General features: G+C 34.7%; 1 protein-coding gene across 1 annotated transcript in view; it reads left to right on the forward strand.

Moving 5' to 3' along the window:
• The window catches only part of LOC136041574 (glucose dehydrogenase [FAD, quinone]-like), a 96,134-nt gene that overhangs the window by 15,498 nt on the left and 54,666 nt on the right, over window positions 1-25,970 (forward strand). The window contains exons 2-3 of the mRNA XM_065726267.1: window positions 4,485-4,708; window positions 14,126-14,286. Of these exons, the coding sequence (XP_065582339.1) occupies window positions 4,485-4,708; window positions 14,126-14,286 (385 nt within the window). The remainder of the gene's footprint in view (window positions 1-4,484; window positions 4,709-14,125; window positions 14,287-25,970) is intronic.

The following is a 25,970-nucleotide window of genomic DNA, read 5'->3' on the forward strand; positions in this document are numbered from 1 at the left end:
GGGGGAAACAGCCCCAAATTTTTAAATGACACCGATACACGCCTAAAGATATGTTACTAGGAGAAGGTAAGCATATCAAAAGTGATTTGTTTTACCGTAAAAGCCTTATTTCTGGCAGGGGCACAGCTAAGGTGGGAGGGGGACTTTCCCAAGTTCCGAAGTGTCGGGACGCAGCTAATTTGGCTTACGTATCCAAATTTGTTTCCACACTGGACAGAATTCGTTGGCGCATTCTTTATATCTCCCCTCCAAACTCCAAACCCAAGATACCCAGAAGCCCGATTTCTGGTCCTGGGGTTACTGGACAGGAGAGGTCGTATAGTCAACCACCATTATCACCAGGGAGTATTTTTTCGAAACTTCCCGCAAACATACGTTACGATGTATTTCATTCACCAACCCATAAGGAGGAAAAAACATTCCTGTCTCTCTTCCTTGAGGTTACTCGCGATGATACTGGGATTTCTTGTCTTAAAACGTGTCTCTCTGATTTCCTTAATTCACCACCTGGTGTTTATCACCGAGTGCCACTTGCTCCTCCAAGCGTGATATTATCATGCATTTTTAGACAAGCTTGTGTCATGTCACACCTTGGGCTCAGTATGAAACGTACCATCAATTATATAAAATTCTTGAAAGTAGATGACCATCGCTGCCTGTCTGTTCCACTTCTATGGGGTGCTTTGACACTGCTTATTTTTCTTGTCTGAAAGTGGTTCTGATGGGGTAGCCCACTAAGGGGACAAGCTCCATTTAAAGCTTATGTAAATCTCAGCACCATGCGAGGGCCACATGGCATATTTCCGCCGCATGGGGCTCGCACCACTGGGCACACATGACTCTAAAATTTGGCCAACCCTCCCTTTTTTCGACTGATGCCACTGTGAAAGCGAGCATTTTTATAGCCTATTGACCATCGTAATAAAAATTTCTGGCATTGCTTATTTTAGGGCTGTGTTACAAGGCTAAGAAAACAGCTTGAGGACCCCAGTTCTACTTTTCAGGAGTAGTCACGAGCTTAATATTTGAAGGCCGCCCAATTGAGGCAATGCTTCATGTTAACTCTCACTTTCTTTGGCAACTCATCGATACAAAGAACATGGCTTTGTTTAAATAAATTTAAATTTTTACAGTCAAATTGGTATTTTATAGTGTTTAAATTTTACTGGAAGAGAAATTTTATGATTTAATTTCATTTCACAATAGTATTCAGAAATATAAATAAAGTGTAAAAATAATTGTGTGGTGAATGCTGTAACTAAATGCTAGATGCACGATTAATCTACCCAGGTCCAGAACACTGATGAACGCTTGTCTTCCGGCCCCTTTTTCCGAAATCTCACGAAGGCCCCCGCCCAAGGTGTCTTCAACAATTCTAAATAGTTCTTATTTTCTTATCCTTGTTCAACCTGGGTTTTCTGTCCGTTTCATCAACACCCTATGGACTTTTAAGCAAAATCCTAGTTGTATTGTCTGTTCGCGCCAATATGGGGGCTTTGACGCCCTCCAGTCGGTTTTGTACCCCCTAAAATAGGCATAAGCGCTGTAAAAAAAAATTCAATCACCGACTGGAAAAAACATGTTTTCCTATGAAGGCTGGTCGCCGAGGCGTGTTTTTATTGTCTTTCTCTTTTCTTTAGGGGTCATCATATCAAACTGGTTTTCCAAGACACTGGGAAAGGTCAGGTTTGAACGGAACGGAAAGTTCTTGTTCTATGCTAAAGCAACAAAAGATGTACTACCTCACCAAAGTGCTACTGTCTGTTATTTTGTCACTCAGAACAAGGACTTTGGGCCGAATAGGACCAAATCACTAAAGTTCAATAATTTTAAGATAGTCCAGTGATTTAGAAGTGCCAAAAAGCGAATTTACAAACGTACTTGTTAATAGGGGGAATCCAATGTACGCCAGTAAACTATCGGTAAGAAATCATGTTCGCCACATGTTAAACAAGCTTTGTAAAAAAAAAGAAATATCTCTGTGATAAAAATAAGGGTACTTGTGTATTATTCAGAACACACTCAATAAGTGAAGTTGGGTTATTTCGTGAAACAAACTACGATGCAGGTACATTTTAATTAAATATTTTATATATAGAGGTGGTTAGGTTAGGTTAGTTATTTGATATAATGCATTCCCCCCCCCCCTAATGTGCAAATATATAGCACAAACTTTTGATAAATCTAATGAAATAAAAAAAATATGATGAAAATATAATAAATTATTATATACTTATGTGTCCATTGACGCACTGTTTTGTTGTGGGCAAAAACCCCTTATCCTAGAAAAAATATAATTGCCTCTTTTTCAGTTTTTGGCAAATCCCAAATCTTCATTTCAAAATCCATTTTCAGACACTATCTTCTACCACTATGCATAGCAAACTAAATTGAGTTTTGTCTTTGTGGCTATGAAACCGGATTTTCTCATTAAATGTACCTGCATCGTAGTTTGTTCCACGAAAGAACCTAACTTCACTTATTGAGTGCGTACTGAATAATATACAAGTACCAAAATAAGACACAAAAGCCTGGAACTTCATAATTAAAGTAAAGGTTTAAAAACATCGAAAACTCTTATTAATATATATTCCTGTTGGATCTTGTAAAAAAAAATGCCTTGTGATCACATTTTCCAAAAGGTCTTTCTGATTTATCTTGCAACCGCAAAATTTCTTTATACCTCCCCTCCTGTGTGCAGCTGTATATACTAGTTTCTTACAACAAAATGCTATGAAACCTTTCCGGTAACAATCTTGACACAATCCAGGATAAACCGTATAGCGAATACCGAGCGGGGGGATTTTGCACTGGAGAGCCATCTTTAAACTCTTTTACCAGGACTTACTAGTAGAAAACTCCACATACCAGACTTAATAAGTGGCTTTAGAAGTTTTTTATTCAATGAAACAGATTTTACTTCTAAAAATGTTATGACTAAGAAATTCTTACTAACTTGCTAAAAAAATTTATTGGCTACAAAAAAAAAAATCATTTTGCTGGCTAAAGATTTGGGATATTAACAAAAGATGTCGCAAAAGTAATTTTAGGTATTCTTAAAATTATTATATTTTCAAGTGTACTAACTTTAAGTATACTTTTGTAAACGTAGATATACGATAGTGTTCTCTCTTCTCTTTATTACTACTCACCCCTACGAGTTAAACACGTTTTTTTTTCCACTAGGCTTGCTTAAAAATCTATAAAGCCATCATAATCAATGTCTTGAATCATCACCATCGTTATAAGCAAAATATTTAAACGCTAAAGATGTGGTATGAAGATGAATATTCAAGCTCTGATCAAGCATGAAAAGCTTTCTACCAAAATTATTTTATTTATTTCAAGCTTTTCGTCATCTGAAAACTCCTTACGCTAAGGACACAAATTTCTATTAGATTACGTAGCGTAAAATAAACTCGTAAGCTATGCTAGTGTGAAAGAACCATAACATGTGTTTTTGTGTTTAAGCTAAAGTGAAGCTCAGTTAATGATTTAATGATTTAAGTTAATGATTTAATGATTTAATGTTTTTTAATTGATTTTATGATTAATTGATTTATTGATTTTTAATTGATTTATTGATTAAAATGATTTTAATTTTTATTTTAATGATTTCATATCTCAACATGCCATCATTAAGGATGATAATACTGCCAATGTTTGATTTACTCCCTGCTAATAAAAGTATACACATTCAAAACTATCTTCAAAAATACATCAAGCTTATAAACTGCTTAGTGTCCTTTCAAATCTTGGGGATTTCTTTCGCCAGAATGGCGAATATTTTTACCAAGATTTAATATTAAATCTTGGGGAATATTTTTACCAGAATGGAATTTCGTAATGAAATATCTCAAAATTTAGGTCGGACACGTTTGGGGAAAAGAGGAAATAGGGTGACTTGCCTTCTGACCCCTTTTGACTGTTAAAAAGGGCACTAGAACTTTTAATTTCCGATTAAATGAGCTCCCTTCGAAGTTTATACGAACACCCATTTCATAAAAACCTCAAATGTTAACATTGGGTAACTAGCATAACTTATATTCCTTGCCCTGAGTACTGTGGGGGGAGGGGTAGATAGTTCCATTGACAAATTTACTAGACCTTCCAAATATGTTGAACAAGATGGCTATCTCAAAATGTTGATTGGATGTGTTTGGGGTAGTTTTTGGCGTGGAGATTGCTTGCCCTCCAATCACTTTTAACTCTTAAAGAGGGTACTAAAACTTTTGATTTCCAAACGAACGAGCTCCTTCCAATTTTTCTGCAAGAACTCCCTCTATACAAAGTGCTTTGGCTAGAAAAAAAAACATTGTGCCCACTTCACTCTTTAATTAGGCAGCGCTATTGCGCTGCCGATGATACAGTTCCCACTCGCCTTAGAACTGGGTCAAGTTGGCTATTTTAGCTGTTGCATAACGAGGCAGCAATTTATTTTTATTAATACTCCTTGTCACTAATTTTAATCTTCTTTTTTGTAGATGTCAGCCGCAGCTGCACCACTTGGGTTTGCTGCTGCAGGAGCTCCCAACACAATAGCTGGACTTGCTGTGTCGTTTCTCCCCATGTTAATGGCTGCAGCATCTTTTTTTCGTGGCTTCGGTAATGACCCAGAGGGAAGAGTAAAGGATGTTAAAAAGATATATAAATATTATGACTTTGTTGTGGTTGGTGCTGGGTCAGCAGGGGCAGTGGTGGCGAACAGGTAAGAGCTGAATCCCTTCTGTGGCTGTTTCTTTTTAACATGGCCATTATGATAGTCACGAGAGATTGTATAAATGTTTAAAAGATACCTAAGCATAGCGACTTTTTAGGATGGAAAATTATTGTAATTTAGGTAGGTCATATGAACATGGACGTGGAATAGGAAGAAGGTCCCAGAGGGACTAGGAAAGGGTGTCAGATATGTCATTCTATCAACCCATTAGGGGCTGGCGTTGAGCTGGATGGCGCTCAAGAGAAACATGTAAGGATTGAAAATAAAACTGGATAGATGATTATTTCCCTTTAAGAAAATCATGTAAGCATGAGGGCAGAAGGGGGATTTTTGCCTTCACAAGTGGGATTTATTATGAATCGGTAAATCGAGAGAACTCTTGTATTAGTTTTAAGACATATGAGTTAGTGTGATAACGTAAAGATGTTAATAGCTCATTCAAAGGACGATGGTCCTATATACATGTTTGTTTTATCAATTATTCTTGATAACACAAATTTGAAATGTCATATGGCACCCAAACGGCACTTTTTGGTGCCACATCTGGAGTTAAAATTGATTTGGAATCAATTTCTGGAATCTAACCCAGTACATTTCTCGATTGATCTGGAATGGCACTAGTTTTTTCTACCTGGTAGTAGGAGCTACACTAGAATTTTGCTCTGCTGGACTCGAGACCATCCATAGAGCTAATTTTTTGAGGATTATTAGGTTATCTTTTTATGCGGTATTGTGCCATAATCCTTGAAATCAACAGGTTTTAAATCTTACCTGCTTCATTAAAAAAAAAACTTTAAAACTTCTTATTCTTGAATTTAGAAGATCTGATTATCTTCTTGATATCTTCTAGATCACCTTCTTAAATCCTTTTCTTTTAGTTTGAGATCATTTATACACCGAAGTTATCCTTTTATGCCATATTGTGTCGTAAGTTTCGAAATCAGTAGATTATGTTTTTTTTTTTTACTTTACCAACATGACTTCAAACAACTTCTAAGCCATTGATTCAAATTAATACTTGGCAGCTGCTGTGTGCTGTCATGAGAGTAAATAACTGGATTTGCAATTACCTAAACTTGCAGTGCAACCATGACTAAGCACTAATCTAGTAAATTGAACTTTGATTTACCGGTCTGATTATGGCTTCAGGCCTGAAATGGTTCCATATTTTTTCGGAAAAATTGGCATCCTGAGATATTCTGGCCTAAGAAGCGGTCTAGATAGTGCAGAAGTTTGAGAAAATATTTTAGGAGCTCTCAGTTTGGAAAAAAATGATGTGACTGACGTCATTTTCATATACGTCAGTATTGCAATGATGTTGTCACGCTTGTCAAGCCTATGTGGAATAATTGAAGATTGTTATGCATGAACAGTATGCATTAAATTGCTGAAAGATAAAAAGTGGTAATTGCAAAAACATTTGTCTATATTTTAATAAGGGATTACAACAATTCAAAGACTTTAAAAAAAGAACACCAAAAGTCTGAAGCTTAGTAAAAAATCATTGTTAGAAATCAGACGTGCTTGAATAGTCAAATATCTTTGAAAAGTACAGTATGAAAAGAAATTAAATTGCTTAAAAACAAAAGAACTGGAAGTTGCAAAATATTTGCATATATTTTAACAAGGGATTACAACAATTTACAAATCTTAAAAATGGAAATCAAAAGTTGGAAGCTCATTAGAAAGTCGCCGTTAGAAATTGGATTTGCTTCAATAAACAAATATATTTTAAAAGAAACAGTATAAAAAACGCATAAGTATAAAAAAACTTGACTAGAGGTAGACCCAAAAAACAAAATTTACAAGCGTTATAAATAATAACTCGTTGGAAGAAGAAGAAGTTTTTGTCCCACTATCTGAACAATTTACAAATCTACAGCTTGGACCATCATGTAATACTTGACCAATAAGAGCAGCTAAAGCAAAGGGCATTGGAATTAAGTTCCAAGTGGGTGAAAATCAACAACCTGAACCATCAAATGAGACAAGACCCTAACAATAAAATTTTACAAGAGTTATAAATGATAATTCTTTGGAAGAAAAAAAAATTGTTCAGTTTTAGCACACAAATTCAAACTCTTACTCTCTTCCACTAATTAGAACAAATTCGGCTTCACCCTTCCCCAGAAACTGGAACATTACTTTCCTTCAAAACGTTTAATCTCAATTCAGAAATAACAGTGCTTCTTGTTACTGCCGATGCCATCATTGGGTATACCTACATACTTACTTTTAAGGGAAGCTACACGTTGCTTTGCCTCGCAGACTTCACCAACAACGGCTCACGGTCTTCCATGGGCCACGGTTATGTACAAAGGTTTCAACGTGGCAGAGCCAATCTCTGTTCCAGATCCGACTGTTGTTTTTACCATTGACCAATAATCTTTCTTCTGGACTCCTGTTTAAATTTATGATACCAATCACTAGGCATCAATATGTGATGCTTACCACACTGGCCGCAATCGTCTATAAAATACAAGATTTATTGGGTAGTGAGGTGCTTTTGGCTTTTCCAACTTGGCTTCATCTCTTTTACTAGATTAAATAAAAAAACAAGTTTTTTTAACTGAAAGTAAGGAGCGACATTAAAACTTAAAACGCACAGAAATTACTTCGTATATGAAAGAGGCTGCTTCCTCATCAACGCCCCGCTCTTTACGCTAAAGTTTGACTCTTTCTCTCAATTCTTCTTTTTAAAACAGTAAAAAACTTTAGCGTAAAGAGCGGGGTGTTGATGAGGAAGCAGCCTCTTTCATATACGAAGTAATTTCTGTGCGTTTTAAGTTTTAATGTCGCTCCTTACTTTCAGTTAAAAAAACTTGTTTTTTTTATTTAATTTCTGAACGTTTTTGAATCAATGCATGTTTTGATTTTGGCTCTCCGCAGAGGAATAATCAAAACGAAATTTGCATTTTTTTTTTTTTTTTGGCTCAATGGCTTTCTCATAGTTTTGATCGAATGATTTTGAGAAAAAAAAAGAGCAGGGGACGAAGCCTAGTTGCCCCCCGATTTTTTGGCTAATTAAAAAGGCAACTAGAACTTTTAATTTTTAACGAATCTTTTTATTGTTAAAAGATTTACGTAACTTATAAATTAGCTTACGTAAAGAACTTTTGTATTCTCATGTTTTTATTACATATATGAGGGGATTCGCCCCATCATCAGTACCTCGCTCTTTACACTAAAGCTTAAATTTTATCCCAATTCATTAAGAATGACCCCCTGAATCACAAAAGCCGTAGAATAAGTAGTTGAAATTACTGAAAATATTTTAGCGTAAAGAGCGAGGTATTAGAAGGAGGTGAGCCCCTCATATGGGTAATAATTTATGTTTGTTTTAAGTTTTATTGCTGTTCCTTACTTCCAGCTGAAAAAGCTTTTTCACTTTTATTTTTTAATTTTTTTTTTTTAAATAATGCTGGTAAATCCTGCTCTCCCTTCATGGAAATCTTCTTCTCCCATTACAAATTCTCGAAAGAAAGTTCCCCCAGCATATCACCCTCTTCTCAACCCCTCCCCCAAACCAAAAAAATCCTCCTGAAAACGCCTGTATACTTCCCAATAACCATTACTATATGTAAGCACAGGTCAAAGTTTGTAACCTGTTGCCCCTCCCACGGGGACTGTGGGGGAGTACGTCGTCCCCAAAGACACAGTTATAAAGTTTTTCGACTACGCTGAATAAAATGGCTATCTCAGAATTTTGATCCGTTGACTTTGGGAAAATAATAAGCGTGGGAGGGGGCCTAGATGCCCTCCAATTTTTTTGGTCACTTAAAAAGGGCACTAGAACTTTTCATTTCCGTTAGAATGAGCCCTCTTGCAACATTCTAGGACAACTGGGTCGATACGATCACCCCTGGGAAAAAAAAACAAAAAGACAAATAAACACGCATCCGTGATCTGCCTTCTGGCAAAAAATGCAAAATTCCACATTTTTGTAGATAGGAGCTCGAAACTTCTACAGTAGGGTTCTCTGATACGCTAAATCTGAGGGTGTGATTTTCGTTAAGATTCTATGACTTTTAGGGGGCGTTTCCCCCTATTTTCTAAAATAACGCAAATTTTCTCAGGCTCGTAACTTTTGATGGGTAAGACTAAACTTGATGAAACTTATATATTTAAAACCAGCATTAAAATGCGATTCTTTTGATGTGATGTAGCTATTGGTATCAAAATTCTATTTTTTAGAGTTTTGGTTAGTATTGAGCCGGGTCGCTCCTTACTACAGTTCGTTACCACGAACTGTTTGATTGCGCCTATAGGAGCAATCATAACTCGCGACTAGTAAAGTTGAGAGAAGACCGTAAGACCGTAAAAGACCGTAAGTTGAGAGAAGACAAGAATTGACTTGACTCGGACCGAAATTCCAGACAGGGGTGGTAATTTGCGAAATCTCTGGAGGGGAAGAAATAGATTTTTCTAAATCTCGGGGAGGAGGAATTTCGTTGTTTTTTTTTCAATTTTTTTTCTTTACTGAACTTCAATCATTATACCACACAAGCTTTTTTTAATCTAGGGTAGAAAAATTGCCCTTATACGCCCTTCAATTGACGTGCCTGAATCCAGGATAAAACTGGAAAGTATTTATTGCTAGCGGCCTTGAATAAAGGTCAAATCCTTGAACTCATAACTATATAAAATTCAATATAGATTATTTTCTTATGTTATTTTCTGCTGTACAATTAATAATTTCACGGTAATTAAATCAATATTTATTTGCTCGAAGTAGTCACCGCTTCTGTGGGAGTTGAACAAAAGATTTCTAGGTTACTCGGTAACTTTATTTTTAAGAAGCGGGAATTTGGAGGGGGGGCTGCAATTTGATGAACGTAAAAATAGTTGAATTATATGAAAGACATAGAAACTTCTGGGAAATTATCAAAATCTGGAGGGGCCGGTGAAGCATGTACTGTACTTCGCATCTATCTTATGTTTTGTTGCAGGCACATGTTGTTATTCTTTCAAAGCTTTTTATTGTAGACTTTACCATTCCATATAGATCAAAGAAGTTGAAATATAAATTAAAAACAATTTAATAATTAAATATAATTTTTTTTAAGAACAGCTGCCATTTTAGAAGTCGAACTCCCACACCAGCAACGACTCTTAGAAGCAATTAGCATATTTTAAATAGTGATGAGTTAGACCCAATTGTAAGCGCTGGTTTATCAAAAAAAAAAAAAAATATTTCGACAATGGAAGCGTGGTAAATTTTCACAAAGATTTACTTTTTAGTCGATCTCTACAATAATTTTCGCTAGCCAATCTAACAAGGTAGCTTTACTTTCCATTGAATGTTTGTACCCGCCATTATTTTGCCCCCAAGCCCCGGCTTTTTGCGAATAACCTTCTTCAGTCATCTTTAAGTGATACTCAAATAATTCAGCTTTCCAACAAAAAGAGAACAAGTTTTCTTTTTCAATTAAATGTATTTTATAGCAAAATTTAATTTCGATTTCAGTATTCAAATTCAATTTTTTAGATTATGTTTGTCACATATAACTAGTTTGACACAAGTTTGAGATGCTTTAAAAAATGAGTTGATAATTTTTACCAAAATTAAATCTGAAAAATGGTATAGTTTGGTCCCGAAAGTTTCACAGACCCAGATAAGCGTTATGTACCTGCGAAAAATAATATAAGGCTGACTGAATTTGCCAATATACCTCCAGCATATCCAAATATATTCTTTTGGAAAATTATTCGGAATACTGCTGAAAAAGCAATTTTTTTTTTAAACAAAGAAGATATAAAGAAAAAATTTCGAGATATCGTGCGTGGTATGGCAGCGCGTCGCCCAGAAGACTCCTCACTCTGTGCGCATATCTGTAATATGTCCTACACAGGTTTAGAAAAATACAAAGGTAATACAACCATATGTTCTCCTTAAATAAAACAAGAGTACAAAGTTCAGCACTAAATGTAATTGATTTTAAAAAAGAAGAAAAACCTCCTTGCTTCCAAAAAACTTCGTTTTTAGAAAGTACAGTTTTTATTTCGGTTCTGAGTTTTTCTTTCTTTCTTTTTTTAATGCAAACTATAAACCTTACAAAAAAATATACTTATCGAGGCTAGGTGACGAAACTTTTAAAGTCAGTATATAGATTAAAATATAGATTTTATTTCCTACATTAATATTGTCAATATGTAGTAATCTTATAATAACTTATTTGTACAAAGCCATCAAATACCATAGCAAAACAAACAAGACAACAACCAACAAGAAAAAAAAATATCAAAGATATAAATACGTAAATTCTATCCATCACAAACCTACAGAAAAGACTATATCAAACAGTTCGTGGTAACGAACTGTAGTAAGGAGCGACCCGGCTCAATAGTAAACGAAACTCTAAAAAACGGAATTTCGATGCTAAAAGTTATATCAAAAGAATCGGATTTTAAGGTTGATCTTAAATATATAAGTTTCATCAAATTTAGTCTTTGTCATCAAAAGTTACGAGCCTGAGAAAATTTGCCTTATTTTGCAAAATAGGGGGAAACACCCCCTAAAAGTCGTAGGATCTTAACGAAAATCACACCATCGCATTCAGCGTATCAGAGAACCCTATAGAAAAAATTTCAAGGTCCAAACTACAAAAATGTGGGATTTCGTAATTTTTGCCAGAAGACTAATCACGGGTGCGTTTTTATTTGTTTGTTAGTTTTTTTTTCCCAGGGGTCATCGTATCGACCAAGTGGTCCTAGAGTGTTGCAAGTGGGCTCATTCTAACGGAAATGAAAAGTTCTAGTGCCCTTTTTAAGTGACCAAAAACTTGGAGGGCACCTAGGCCCCCTCCAACGCTCATTTTTTTCCCAAAGTCAACGGATCGAAATTTTTAGATAGCCATTTTGTTCCATATAGTCAAAAACCATAATAATTATGTATTTGGTGATGACTTACCCCCCCCCCCGCAGTCCCTGGGGGAGGAGCTATTGGGAAGTGTACCGACGTTTTCAGGGGGATTTTTTGGTTTGGGTGTGAGGCTCAGGGGAGGGGGCTATATGGGAAGATCTTTCATTAGAGGAATATTTAATGGGGGAAGAAAAATTCAATGAAAAGGGCGCAGGATTTTCTACCATTACTATTAAAAAAACAATGAAAATATAAACATGAAAAAGTTTTTCAATTGAAAGTAGGGAGAAGCATTAAAACTTAAAACGAACAGAGATTAGCCTATTACGCATATGAGGGGTTCTAAAAATACTTTAGCATAAAGAGCGAGGTATATAAGAGGAAATAAATACTTCGCTCTTTATGCTAAATATTTTTAGTAATTTCAACTATTTATTCTACGGCCTTTCTGATTCAGGGGTCATTCTCAAAGAATTGGGACAAAACTTAAGATTTAGCGTGAAGAGCGGGGTATTAACGAGGGGACAAACCCCCTCATATATATATAATCAAAAATATAAGAATACAAAAGTTTGTTACGTAAGTTAATTCTTAAGTTACGTATAATTTTTACTAATAAAAACGTTCGTTAAAAATTAAAATGTTCTAGTTGCCTTTTTAAGTAACCGAAAAATTGGAGGGCAAGTAGGCCTCCTTCCCCACCCCTTATTTCTCAAAATCGTCTGATCAAAACTAAGAGAAAGCCATTTAGCCAAAAAAAGAATTAATATGTAAATTTCATTTTAATAATTTATGTACGGAGAGCCAAAATCAGACATGCATTAATTAAAAAAACTTTCAGAAATTAAATTTAAAAAACAAGTTTTTTGAGATGAAAGTAAGGAGCGACATTAAAACTTAAAACGAACAGAAATTACTCCGTATATGAAAGGGGCTTTTCCTCCTTGACGCCCCACTCTTTACGCTAAAGTTTTTTATTGTTTTAAAAAGTAGAGTTGCAAGAAAGAAAGTAATTTCTGTTCGTTTTAAAGTTTTAATGTCGCTCCTTACTTTCATTTCAAAAAACTTGTTTTTTTATTTAATTACAAAAAAGGTCGCATCCAGGGTGTGTTACTGGGTTTGACCTAGCCTCCAGAAATTTTGTTCTGACTCTTAAAAAAGTACTAATAATGCTTACAAACAATTTTCTTTTATGCAATTTGTAGAGTTTTTCCATAGCCCCATTCCCACGAAAAAATGCCTCCCGAGCAAAAATCCTGCATGCACCCTTGATCAAAAACATTAAAGAAAATTTACAGGAATTTTAGAGAATTTGCTGATAAGAAATTCAATTACAATTTGAATCAAAATTCCACTTTTATTTATATTTCTGTTCCTGAACTGCCCAAACTTTCATCAAAGTCAAATACTGTGGGCGTAATTTTGTCAAAAAACATGGGGGGGAGCAAGGTGGGATTCGAGTCGGAGCTGATTTTCCAAGTCAAGTAAAAATGACAAAGTGGAAAATGAAAAAAAGAGCCATATAATACCATAGAGGCAAATGTTACTAAAGAAAACTGACCTGTCTCTGTGACTGACCTGTCTCTGTGAATGTATCATGTAGGCCTGTCTTAGTATTGACAAGGTTTTTTAAAGACACTAAATTTCAGCGCTGATTTTTCTGTTCTAATGAGAACGTGGAAAATAAAGAAGGAACTTTTGATGCCGATAATACCCATCACAAATTGGATTAGATTTATTTTCACCAAACAAAGGCCACTCAAAAGTTCCATTTCTGGCACCATATACAACTTTTAAATGGCATTGTCAATGGCATAATCCCAGTGATTCCTTTTTTTTTATCATGAGAGAAACCCTTTGTCAACCTCACGCCGGTGGATGAGATTCTCTTTGTGTCTGTCTATTAGCCAATTTGTTAAGATTTAGCCATCCAATGAAGCAAATTACTTCCTTTTAAAAGACTTAGGCTACTTATTTAAGGGGTGGATTCGTTTTGCTTATTTAGCTTTTTTTCGTTGCTTAATTTTTGATTGTGTTGTATATTTTAAGTTCGATGGCATCTTTTTCTAGTTTAAGTGAGGTAGAGGATTGGAGAGTCTTGTTACTCTCCTTGTTACTTGTTAGGCTACTTATTTAAGGGATGGATTCGTTTTGCTTGTTTAGCTTTTTTCGATGCTTAATCTTTGATTGTTTTGTATATTTTTAAGTTCGATGGCATCTTTTTCTAGGTTAAGTGAGGTAGAGGATTGGAGAGTCTTGTTACTCTCCTTGTTACTTGTTAGGCTACTGATTGAAGGGGTGGATTCGTTTTGCTTGTTTAGCTTTTTTTCGATGCTTAATTTTTGATTGTGATGTATATTTTAAGTTCGATGGCATCTTTTTCTAGGTTAAGTGAGGTTGAGGATTGGAGACTCTTGTTACTCTCCCTGTTACTTGTTAGGCCACTTATTTAAGGGGTGGATTCGTTTTTGCTTGTTTAGCTTTTTTGACGCTTAATTTTTGATTGTTTTGTATATTTTAAGTTCGATGGCATCTTTTTCTAGGTTAAGTGAGGTAGAGGATTGGAGAGTCTTGTTACTCGAAGCTGGAGGAGATGAAACGGACTTGAGTGACATACCAGTTATAGCTGCGTTTTTACAACTAACAGATATAGATTGGAAGTTTAAAACAGAACCTCAACCAACTGCCTGCTTAGGATTTCAAGGTAAAATTAAGTAAAAAACAGAATTAAAGATACAGGAGTACCTATTAGAGAGGGTAACTATTCCTTTAGATTTTGAAAGAAATACCTCTTTCGGTGTTTATTACTAACTCGAATAAACAATCATCTTCTCTGAACTTTTGAAATGTTAGGTACCCCAATTCGGTTCAGTTCGGTACAATTTTCTTTAACAGAATAAAAATAATTGCACTAGCCACTAAACTGCTAGTGCCTGCCCCAAGAAGCACTTTGGGGCAGCTACAAAAAGCACTTGCGACTGGGTGGCACATATAACTAACTTTCTAACTATTAATGAATACAAGGAGATAAAAGAAAAGCACAAAAAAAAATATGAACCACGGCATACTTATTTAACTGACTTTTAAACAGACTAAAGTGCTCAGTCGCCCGAATGCTCTTTGGATCTGGAATCGAGTTCCACACACTAGGCCCTAAAAGTCTAATAGGGAACCGGCTCTGGTTCCACGTCAATGTGATACAATAAAATCACTAGCATGACGCTTTACATAATGATGAGAAGACCTATTGTCACTAAAACTAATCGCGAAAGACTGCAGGATTTACACAACTCCAATATCGATAGACAAAAATTCCAACTTGATCCCGAAGCTGACCTGCATCAAGCACTTACAAGTTGTTAAAACAAGTTGTAGTGTTATACAAACCATCAACCCATCAATAAGACGCATAGTTTTATTTTGAAGAATATAAAACACGTTTTAAATTCACATAAAAATATACCCATGACATGTAGCCATACGAACATATGGGTGAATTAGAGCCTGGTATAAAAGCAATAAGACTCTCGGGGGCAAAAAGATTCTTAAGTGTCAAATCGAACCCAGGCCATTGGCCACGTTTGTCGCAGCAACATCACTGTGGTGTTGCCACGAAAGATTACAATCATGTAAAAGCCTAAATAACCAACTTCTTGAACTTGAGCTACAAGGTTATTACGAGACAGAATTCTACCATTGATATCACTCGGCTGCCCAACTCTAAAATTTTCCAAAAGAAAGTGTGCCCTTCCCCGTGAATTTCCGTGAATAGGCACCCCTGTAGAGATTTTGACTTCAGCTGTATTTTTTGTTGTTGTGAGGGGTAAAATTAAGGGCAGAGGGTAGCTGCTGAAAGCTAAGAGACTAATAGTAAATTGGTCAAAAATTAAAGGTGCTTCTTGTTGAAAGAACAACATAAGTGATTTTTACATATTACTGACATGCTTGAGAGAAGTCCAAAACTTGACCATGGGATGCATTGGGGGCAGTCCCCCAAAACATGCTCAAGGATCACATTCCTGCGTGCCGTTTGATTGTCAGAATGTTTTTGAAGGCATAAACGCTTCTCCAAATTTATTGCGTAATTTACAAGGTTTTTTAGGAGTCTGATAAGCTTGAACTCAGACGTACAAAGAGGGGAAGTGCTTGGGGTATGAAACCTCACCAAAATTCTGGATTTTCTTGAATTTCTTATTCATATTATCGATTTGTTTTGTATGATCACTCCCTCATCCCTAACAAAAATTCCGGCTTACGTGCCAGTAATGGTCTCTTCCCTCTAAGACAACTTTTTTCACGGTGCAAAATAAGTAGGCTACAGATGTGGCATTTTAAAATTTGTTGCCATTGACCCCGAATAAGCTATTCGAAATATTTCAAAGGGATCACTCGTTCGTAAAAAAAAAAAAAAAAAAAAAAAAAAAAAAAAGGCTGGAGACTTTCTGATATTTGTGGGATTTTTGTTTCAGCTCAATTTAAATTTGGATTTATTTTGTTGTTTTTTATCTCTTATAGTTCTGTTTTAGCACGGTTAAGATATAATTCTTTCTCATGTCCCTCAATGGATTTTCTGTTTGATTTTGCCGTAAGAGGATGTGCTTTTCTTTTCTATTTAAATTAAATAAATAAAAAATTTCCCCCGAAAGTATGGACTAACATTAAAACTTAAAACGAACTGAGATTATTACCTATATGATGGAATTGCCCCCTCCTCAACACCTCGCTCTTTGCGCTAAAGTTTTGACAATTATTTACAAAACGACTCCTGAAACACAAGGGCCCATTTTATTAGAATTAAAAGCTTTTTTTAAGTTTAAAAAAACTTTAGCATAAAGAGCGACATATTGGGGAGGAAGGAATCCCCCAATACCAGCAATAACTTTTGCTTGTTTTAAGTTTCAATGTTGCTCATTGCTTTCAGTTGAAAAAACTCTTTTTTATTTTTTTTTTAATTTCTGACCTTTTTTTAATAATGCCGGGAAATCCAGCTCTCCCTCCATGGAAAATTCCCTCCTCCACGAAAAATTCCTACATGTAACGCTCCTCCAACACAAGCGCCCTAACCAGAAAATCTCACCCCTCGATTTCCGATCAAATGAGCCCTCAGCCAATTCTCTGGGAGTACTGGTTCGATACGATCCCCCTGGGGAAGAAAAAGCATAAAACAAGCAAATAAACACGTGATCTTTCTTCTTGCAAAAAATGCAAAATTCCATATTTTTGTATATAAGTTTGAAACCTCTACAGTAGGCTTGTCTGACATGCTGAATTTGATGGTGTGATTTTCATTAAGATCCCCTTGTGTTTTTAGAGTGTTTTTCTCCCTTTTGAAAAAATTGTACAAATTCTCTTAGGCGCATAAATTCTTATGAGTAACATTAAACTTGATGAATTTTACAAATTTTGAACAAACATCAAAATTTGATTCTTTTGGTAGATCGATTGTTATCAAGACTCATTTTTGGGTTACTTTTGAAAAAAAGGAACAAAGGATTTATTAAAATTGCCCTAGAGCCCCGACAGAGATAATTAAGAAATATGAACATGTATGCAATGCAGGTGATTATGATTCAAAGAACCTACCAGTTACTTTTCCCAAATGGCTCCTGAATACTCCTGAAAACTTGGAACAGAGGATGCTTGCCTACATACAAATATTGTGGTAATCAGTATTCAAATCTAACGAAGAAATACATATAGTAAGTTCAGCCAAAATAAACTTGCTTCAGTTACATAAAACTTGTTTCAGTTGAATAAAACTTGTTTTTTTATTTATTTAATTCTATATGCAATAATGGTTGAAAATCATGATCTTTTTTTTTACTTATTTTGTTTACCAATTTTATAGATCAAGCTAAAATAGCTTGTTTAGCATACGCTTATTTATTACTCGATTTTTACACATTAAAAATACGTTTTTCCGGAAAATCTTCTGCGATTTCCTTGTAAAGTGAACGTGGTTATCGCATTTCATTTTTCTACAATCTGTAGCATGTGAGAACGAAGGACTTGACTACTTTTACGACATTTTTTAGGAATATTATAAGGAAATTTATTAGCTGTTTCCTGATGTGAAAATATGATCCTGATAGATAGGACGTTGGGAAAATTCGTTTAGAGCCTTAGTTTTGGAAGAACATTTTTCATATGATTGCCGTCATATTCCTATGCTGTTTCTTTTATCATTCTGTTAGTGATTGCAGCTTGCTCAGCGCAGTTGGTGGCGTATAGGAACCTCTTGTCCGAATGTATTTGTTTTGGCTCATCCAGCGGTTGAATTTTTCCATAGGTTTTTTTTTCTATAATCAAGTTTTTCCAACACTTCCCATCAGAGTGATGTCACAAATTCTTAAAATAGTTATAATAAACTAGCTGTTGGGGGCGCCGGGGGGCACAGGGGGATATATAAATGACGACGGTGACACAGGGAATGGTCGATTAGCAATCACCATCAACAGAGCTCAAGGGTAATCTTTAGAATCATGAGGTATAGATCAGAATACGGATTGTTTTCCCATGGACCATTATATGTTGCATGTTCAAGAGTCGGTAAACCTGACAATCTATTTATATGCACAGACAATGGGACAGCAAAGAATGTTGTATATTCGCAAGTTTTACGTAGTTACATATATATATATATATATATATGTATATATATATATATATATATATATATATATATATATATATCATGAAAAGAGAAATCACCAATGCTACAGCACAAACACAAAAAAAAAAAAAAAAAAAAAAAAAAAAAAAAAAAAAAAAAAAAAAAAAAAAAAAAAAAAAAGGAGACAGAAGGAGAAAAGGAAGACTGTTTTCCTAAATTAGTGATTAATATAGACCAGCACTTGAATGAGGCCTTAACCCTACTCATCCATACAATCACATAGGTCAAACAGCATAGCCACACACAATCAACCATAAAGAATAATCCATGGACAGGCAGTCATGTCGTCAATAAGTATAAGTCGTCATTTACCAAACCATAGAAAAATTAATATAGACAAATAATTCAGAGGCAACACCCAACATAAGGGCTCATCAGGAGAATACACTGGCCTATATAGGGTTTCGCCACTCTAAATTCTCTACCCAGCACAGTGTTGTGGCTACCACAGAATATCCATGGCATCCCCGCGTCAGGTATCACCCCCAAAATACATGTCTATGAAAAAAACAGCAAATGTAAAACAACCAAGTAAAACCAAAACAAGCTTATCCTGTTAATATATCCCTCCCTTTAGCAACAATAGGTAAACTAAATATTATAAATTTTACCAAATCACAAATATTAACACATTGCAAAAAACCTGAATGAACTAAACAATTATATAATTCATCTTTACCATGTGGCTAATTTTTTAAAAATTCCGCTCAAATAGAAACACAATTCAAAATAAATGGCGCTGTGACAACATTTCTCGAACCTCCGAAATTAGTCAAAAATTTCTTTAAGTATTTCTAGATAATTCTTTTGATATTTATTTAAAAGTTCGTTATAATGAAAACTAAATTTTTTAAATTGCCAAGTTAATTTATTTGCAGAAAAACCTCTTGATATCAATTTTTGGCTTAAGATTTTACATCTATTTTTAAAATCAATATAATTACTACAAATCCTTGCATAACGAAGTAACTGTGAGAAAAACGCTGAATATGTGATATTTGAGTGTATATTACTTTCAGGGAATGGGAAACTAATCACTTCAAAATCAAAATCATCCGTTTTATTATACATTTTAAAACTTAATTTATTATTATCACAAATATTAATATTTAAATCTAAGAAATGATCTTCATGACCAGCGCCATGACTAGGCTCAAGAATAAGCTCTGATGGATATATATTTTTAGAAATATCAATGAAATCCTTACAATTTAAGACCAAAATATCATCTAAATATCTTTTATTATTTGACAAAGCATGTTTTAAATTAATTGGATTATTCTTATCCATCATATATTTATATTCTAGTTGACTTAAAAACAAGTCAGCTATAAATGGGCTGGCATTCCCCCCCATGGGAATTCCCATAATTTGCTTGTACAAATCACCCCCAAATCTTATATAAGTATTGTATAAAACAAATTCCAATAACTCAAAAATCATATCCAAGCTGTAACATCTCAAGTTAACTGTAGTATTAAAGCAGTTTGTCCATATGGCTTTTTTATTATAACTGTCTATTTTTAAGAACCTTTTACTAGATAAGAGGAAAGATTTCTTTATAACAGTTTTTAAATTATCTAACACTAAATTGAGTGATAAATTAGTATACATTGTCGCAAAATCGAAAGACTCAATTCTTTTAGCTGAAACCATTGTTAAAGAATCTATCACCTGCAGTGAATTATTAACACTCCAATATGGATTAAAATTCGAAAATTTTTTAATACCAGAACAATAGGTTTTAAGTTTATTTACAATTTCCTTTAAAATTAAAGAGAGGTCAGTAGCAGCAATGCGGGTTGGACATTTAGCTGCTCCAGCAATAAACCGTGGTTTAGGGGGATTCTTATGAAATTTTACAGTCCAATATAGGAAAGGGAACTTTTTATCATTGTCATTTATTTTAATATTAAATTTTTTAAATAGTATTTCTTCAGTCTTTTCAATTAAATTCTCATCCTCTATATTTACCTTTTCATAAACATTAGTTGTGCCTATATATATATATATATATATATATATATATATATATATATATATATATATATATATATATATATTTAACTACGTAAAACTTGCGAATATACAACATTCTTGGCTGTCCCATTGTCTATGCATATAAATAGAATGTCAGGTTTACCGACTCTTGAACATGCAACATATAATTGTCCATGGGAAAAACAATCTGTATTCAGATCTATACCTCATTATTCTAATGATTGCCCTTGAGCTTTGTTGATGGTGATTGCTAATCGAACATTCCCTGTGTCCCCATCGTCATTTATATATCCCCCTGTGCCCCCTGGCGTCCCTGTTGTAGTTGTTTCCCTGTGTCACGGTCGTCATTTGTTTCCCGGTGTCCCAGTCTGTAATTTCTCTTTGAGTGTCGCGGTCGTCATTTATATTCCCTGTGTCGTCATTTTGTCCCGGTCGTCATTTGTGTTCCGGTGTCCCGGTCTGTAATTTCTCTTTGAGTGTCTTGGTCGTCATTTTTATTCCCTGTGTCCCGGTCGTCATTTGTGTTCCGGTGCTTTGTTGATGGTGATTGCTAATCGAACATTCCTTGTGTCCGGGTCGCTTTCTCTTTGAGTGTCCCGGTCGTCCCAGTCTGTAATTTCTCTTTGAGTGTTGCGGTCGTCATTTATATTCCCTGTGTCCCGGTATCCCAGTTTGTAATTTCTCTTTGAGTGTCCCGGTCGTCATTTATATTCCCTGTGTCCCGGTGTCCTGGTTGTCATTTGTGTCCCGGTGTCCCGGTCTGTAATTTTTATTCGAACAATCCCTGTGTCCCGGTCGTCATTTATATATCCAGCCTGTGCCCCCGGCTTCCCCGTTGTAGTTGTGTCCCTGTGTCCCGGTCGTCAATTATATTCCCTGTGTCCCGGTCGTGATTTGTGTCCGGGTGTCCCAGTCTGTAATTTCTCTTTGAGGTTCCCGGTCGTCATTTATATTCCCTGTGTCCCGATCGTCATTTGTGTCCCGCTATGTAATTTCATCAGTTGACAAACATGACGTCAGTCGAAAAACAACTTCATGACGCATAAAGCTCAATCCTTATAATGACGTCAGTCGACAAACATGACGTCACTCGACACATACAGACAACTTATTTTTATATATATAGATTTTCCTGGAGATAAGTGTCCTAGTGCTAAATATTTGAAAAATACGCTACAATTTAATCTGAGTATCATTAGTATAAAATAATTTGTCGGCATACATATTTGTAGGTATCCGATATATAATAAACACTCGAAAAGTGAAGTTTGGTTAATGCTAAGGAAATAAAACAAAATATGATGAAAATATAATACTATAGTAACAAAACTATGAAAAAAAAACACAAAAAATCATGAAAGGGGGCCACCCAGAGCGCAGTGTATTAAATACGTGACCTAAACTAACCTATGTTAGGTTACATAAAAAAAAGGTACTTAGGCTAGGTACCTTTTGTTTTTGCCCCTCAACCCAAAAAATATATTTATAAATATTGTTCATGGAGTGAGAAGCCCCTGTTTGTCTAGGGAGCCAAAGGAATTGTCTAGTTAAAGAAATTGCTTGACTAGTTTTTTTTGGCAGTGCGTCATCAACTTTCGAGTGTTTATTATATAATCGAGAAGTAGTTGAATATGCAAAAAGGTTCGTCGACTACAATAAAATTAAAAAATTAAAATTAAAGTTCTTAATAAAACGTCTTTCTTTTTTTCTGAAAGGCGATGAATTGTGATTTATAAAATCACCATCAGCTAGATGAACTGGAACAAAAAACCTCCGATTAGCCTTTGGGGCAAACTGAAAAAAACAGTGTTGCAGTCACAAGTTTAAAAACTTATTGATGACTGGACCGATAAAACGTTTAAAAAATATTAAGTCAGAATTTCGATTTTCCAAAAGTCACTTAAAGGCCAAAAACCAAGCAACGTCACATCATCATAGGATCTGGGTAAAATTACAATTGTAAATTCACTACCAACTTATGAATATGTGCTGATTTTCACAGACTATTGTGACATCAGCAACGAAAGGTAAATTTGTTTTTATGTTCTGAAAAATGTTTTGTTCCCTGTAGGCTACTTTACCCGATAGGATCCCTGCTATTATAATAATTTATTTATAATCCACTATACGATATTTATAAATAGTACAGCAACACAAACAAAGAAGAGAAGCAGAAAAGAAAAGTACATGTACATAAATATACATGAAAACATGCATACATAAATTTATACAGGAATTGTGATTAACACACACACATACAAAGAAACTTAGCTCAGATAAGTAAAAACCACCGCAAAAGAAGGTGAAAAGACTTAAGGCCTAGCCAAAGTCCAAGAATTTTGCTCCCTAGTAAATATTTTCTTAGGCGCCAACTTGGTCAAATACAAAGGTATCAGTCTTCTTCGTCGCTTCAACTAAACAAACATAAGGAGGTTGAACTTAAGGGGCTTCTCACTCAAAATTACGATTAGACGCAGGCTACCCTTAGCAATTCTTCTTCTAATCATTTATACAATATAATTTTTTATATATATCTATTAACCGGCAGTTTGATGTCTGCGCGCTACTTATCTCTAGACTCTGTTTAAACAGGTTACTTACTGAACTAGTTCAGTAAATTACTTACTGAATTCAGTAATACTTTACTGAATCGCTCTTGAACAATCCGAGTGGTTAGTCCCTTGGTGTATTTTATGCATTCTCACACACTCCGATTACAGCTGGATCTAGCCTTTTGAGGGGAAATTTTTACTTTGGAACACAAATATGTAAAGTATTTGAAGGGACTGCAGTCAGGAAGTATATATTATAGAAATAAGTTTCTGATTGTTTTATTGACAATTTTTTGTTCTATTTTTTGATGCTCCACAACAACAGTGTCAAGTATAGCAATCTAGAATGCAAACCCAAAACAGATTTTTATAATTATTTTGGAATTACAAAAAAAAATAATGGTCGGCTTTAAGATTTGATAAGATCAAAATATTCACCAGATTTGTTTATTTCTATTGGCATAAAAACCGCCAAAATCACTAATTCAGTAAGGTAAGGCAAACTCCAAATGTTTAACATGGGAGGTATAGGAAGATTCCTTGAGAGTGCGTCCTGCCTTAACCACAGGCGAGACTTGGAATCTAACTTATTCAGTGAAATCAAAAGCAATAAATTTCACTTTATATTGACCCTATTTATTTGATTTTGAATAATTTAATTCAGTTGTTAATTTATTTTGTAATAATTATAATTTGATTGCGATATCCGTGGTAGCAGCAAACTAGTAAAGGACGTGACAATGAAAATAATGCAAACTTGGGGGGCACATGTCATGCGTAGCTTGAAGTTTGCCGTCAATTGAGTGACGTGATATGGTGGAAGTGTGATAGTGGGGGCTTCCAAATTCACACCAGATGGTGAGGAGTTAATAGCCCATTGACTTTATTCAGAAAAAATATGGTTTGAAATTCGTGACTTTTTTTGGGAAAAACTCAGAAGTTAAATCATTGATCACGTTCACTTTTTTTTATCAAGAAAGATTTTACAATGAAAAATTTATTAAAGCTTGTCATTTTGGTTCTGAGTGACTAATCAAAGAGCTTATAAAATGCTGAGCAAAGATTAAATTTGATTTTTAGTGAAAGCTCTAGCTAAGGGGCTAGAAACTAAATCAGTTTTTCATTTTACGTCCGTAATTTTCCACTTGAAGTGGTTGCACTTTAGTTAGGGGGGGGGGGTTGTGGTTACTTTCCTTCCCTAGATTTGTGTAAAAAGAATTGTTATTGAAGTTCCAATGAAAATATCACAAAAAAATAAAACTCCTCCTCCATGATTTTGATAAACACTTTTTAAAACCCTCCCACCTTTCATTATCGTGATTTGATGCTGGTGGTTAAGTGGGTAAACTATGTTAAGTGCAAGTTTTCTCACTAAAACATATCCTTTCATACTTAGCTGACTCTTGAGGTAGCCTTTGTGTGGGGGGATCTCCAGTAGCTATCTCCCCCAAATCTTGAAAATTGCTCTTTTGGGTATTTATGTGCCAAAACAACTTCAGCAAATCACTTCACCCTCCTAGATTTGGATGCAGAGATCTTGCCCCTCACTTTCGTAAATTTTCATGAATTGATGCTAATGGATAAGTGGTTAAGTTCCGTTATATATAAGGTTAAGCATGTCATTTCTAACTAAGCTGACATGCAGGCAGCAACTATTAGGAGGGGGTCAACCGTTCCCTCCCGTGAATCTTAATTTTTTTTTGGTATTGTTGTTGAAAAGAACAAAACAAATCAGGGTTCTCCTTATATTTTTTTTTAAGTTCCTTAAAAAAATCTTAAAAATCTTCCAAAAAAAAATCTTCCTTAAGAATCTTCAAAAGAAAAAGAAAAAAATAATTCCCGCCCGTCTCTACATTTTCATGAAATGGTCCTACTAGGCTATCTTAAAAAAACAGAGCTTTCTAAAAATAATGATCCCAATTGTTGTAAGCAAACTACTAAAAAATTAAGAACCACGGCCCATAATAACCGGAAGGTTAGAAGTGGAAATGGGGATTCAAGCTCTGATCAAGAGTGAAAGGTCTTATAGGAAGACGACGAATTAGTATTCGTAACTCATTAATTGCTCAAGAAATTCCATTTTGTTGCTTCTGTTTTGACTTTCTATAATGCAACATAAGCTTATGTAAGGTAAAATTTTACGCAAACCTCGAGACCACGTTACAAACAAAATTGGCTTCGTAACATTAGGCTACATTACAACTTAACGTAAAGCCTTGATTCGTGCAACTGTGAAAGATTCCTTCGTCTACGGCGTAATGTGGAAGCACCATCAGTAGCTTCCTGTGTTGTCTACTGCCCATAATAACCGAAGGTTTAAAGAAGGCTTTGAAACAAGGAACATCTAAAGAAAAATAATTTCCATTCAAAAGTGATTCAAGAATAAACAACAATTAATTTGGTTTGCTGAAATAGTAAAAGTTCATTGATCCAAAAACAGTTTCTTGGAATTTTTTAAATATACTCCATTTTTTCCTATTTTTTGTCTTCGTTTAAATGAAACTGTGTCAATTGCCACGTTATTTAACCTGTTAGTTATATTAATTGATTGTTTGTTTGCCAACAATGTCAAAGTGATAAATTCAAAGTCATCCAGGAAGTTCCAAAGTGGAAACCAAGTGCGATAAGGAAATAAATTAAGTCTATTAAAACATAAAAAATGAATAAAAAAGTTCTAAAAAATTAAGTCTAAAGGAATATTACTTTGTAAAAATAATAATGCCAAATGTCATAATAAAAACTATTAAAAACTGAAGAACCACGGCCCATAGTAACTGGAAGGTTAGAAGTGAAAATGGAAATTCAAACTCTGATCAAAAGTGATTTCTATTCTTATTCTGCGAATTTCTATTCTTAATTCATTAATTGCTCCAGAAATTCCATTTTGATGTTACTTTTTTGACTTTCTATAATGTAACATAAGCTTAATTAAGGTAAAATTTCACGCACACATCGAGACTACGTTACAAACAAAATCTGCTTCGTAACATTAGGCTACATAACAACTTAACGTAAAGTCTTGATTCGTGCAACTGTGAAAGATTTCACCGTCTGCGGCGTAATGTGAAAGCACCATCGGTTGCTTTGTGTGTTGCCTATTACCGAAAATAACCAAAAGTTCAAAGAATGTTTTGAAACAAGGAACATCTAATCAAAAAGAAT

The sequence above is a fragment of the Artemia franciscana genome, unplaced genomic scaffold, assembly GCF_032884065.1.
Source record: "Artemia franciscana unplaced genomic scaffold, ASM3288406v1 PGA_scaffold_30, whole genome shotgun sequence".
NCBI lineage: Eukaryota > Metazoa > Arthropoda > Branchiopoda > Anostraca > Artemiidae > Artemia > Artemia franciscana.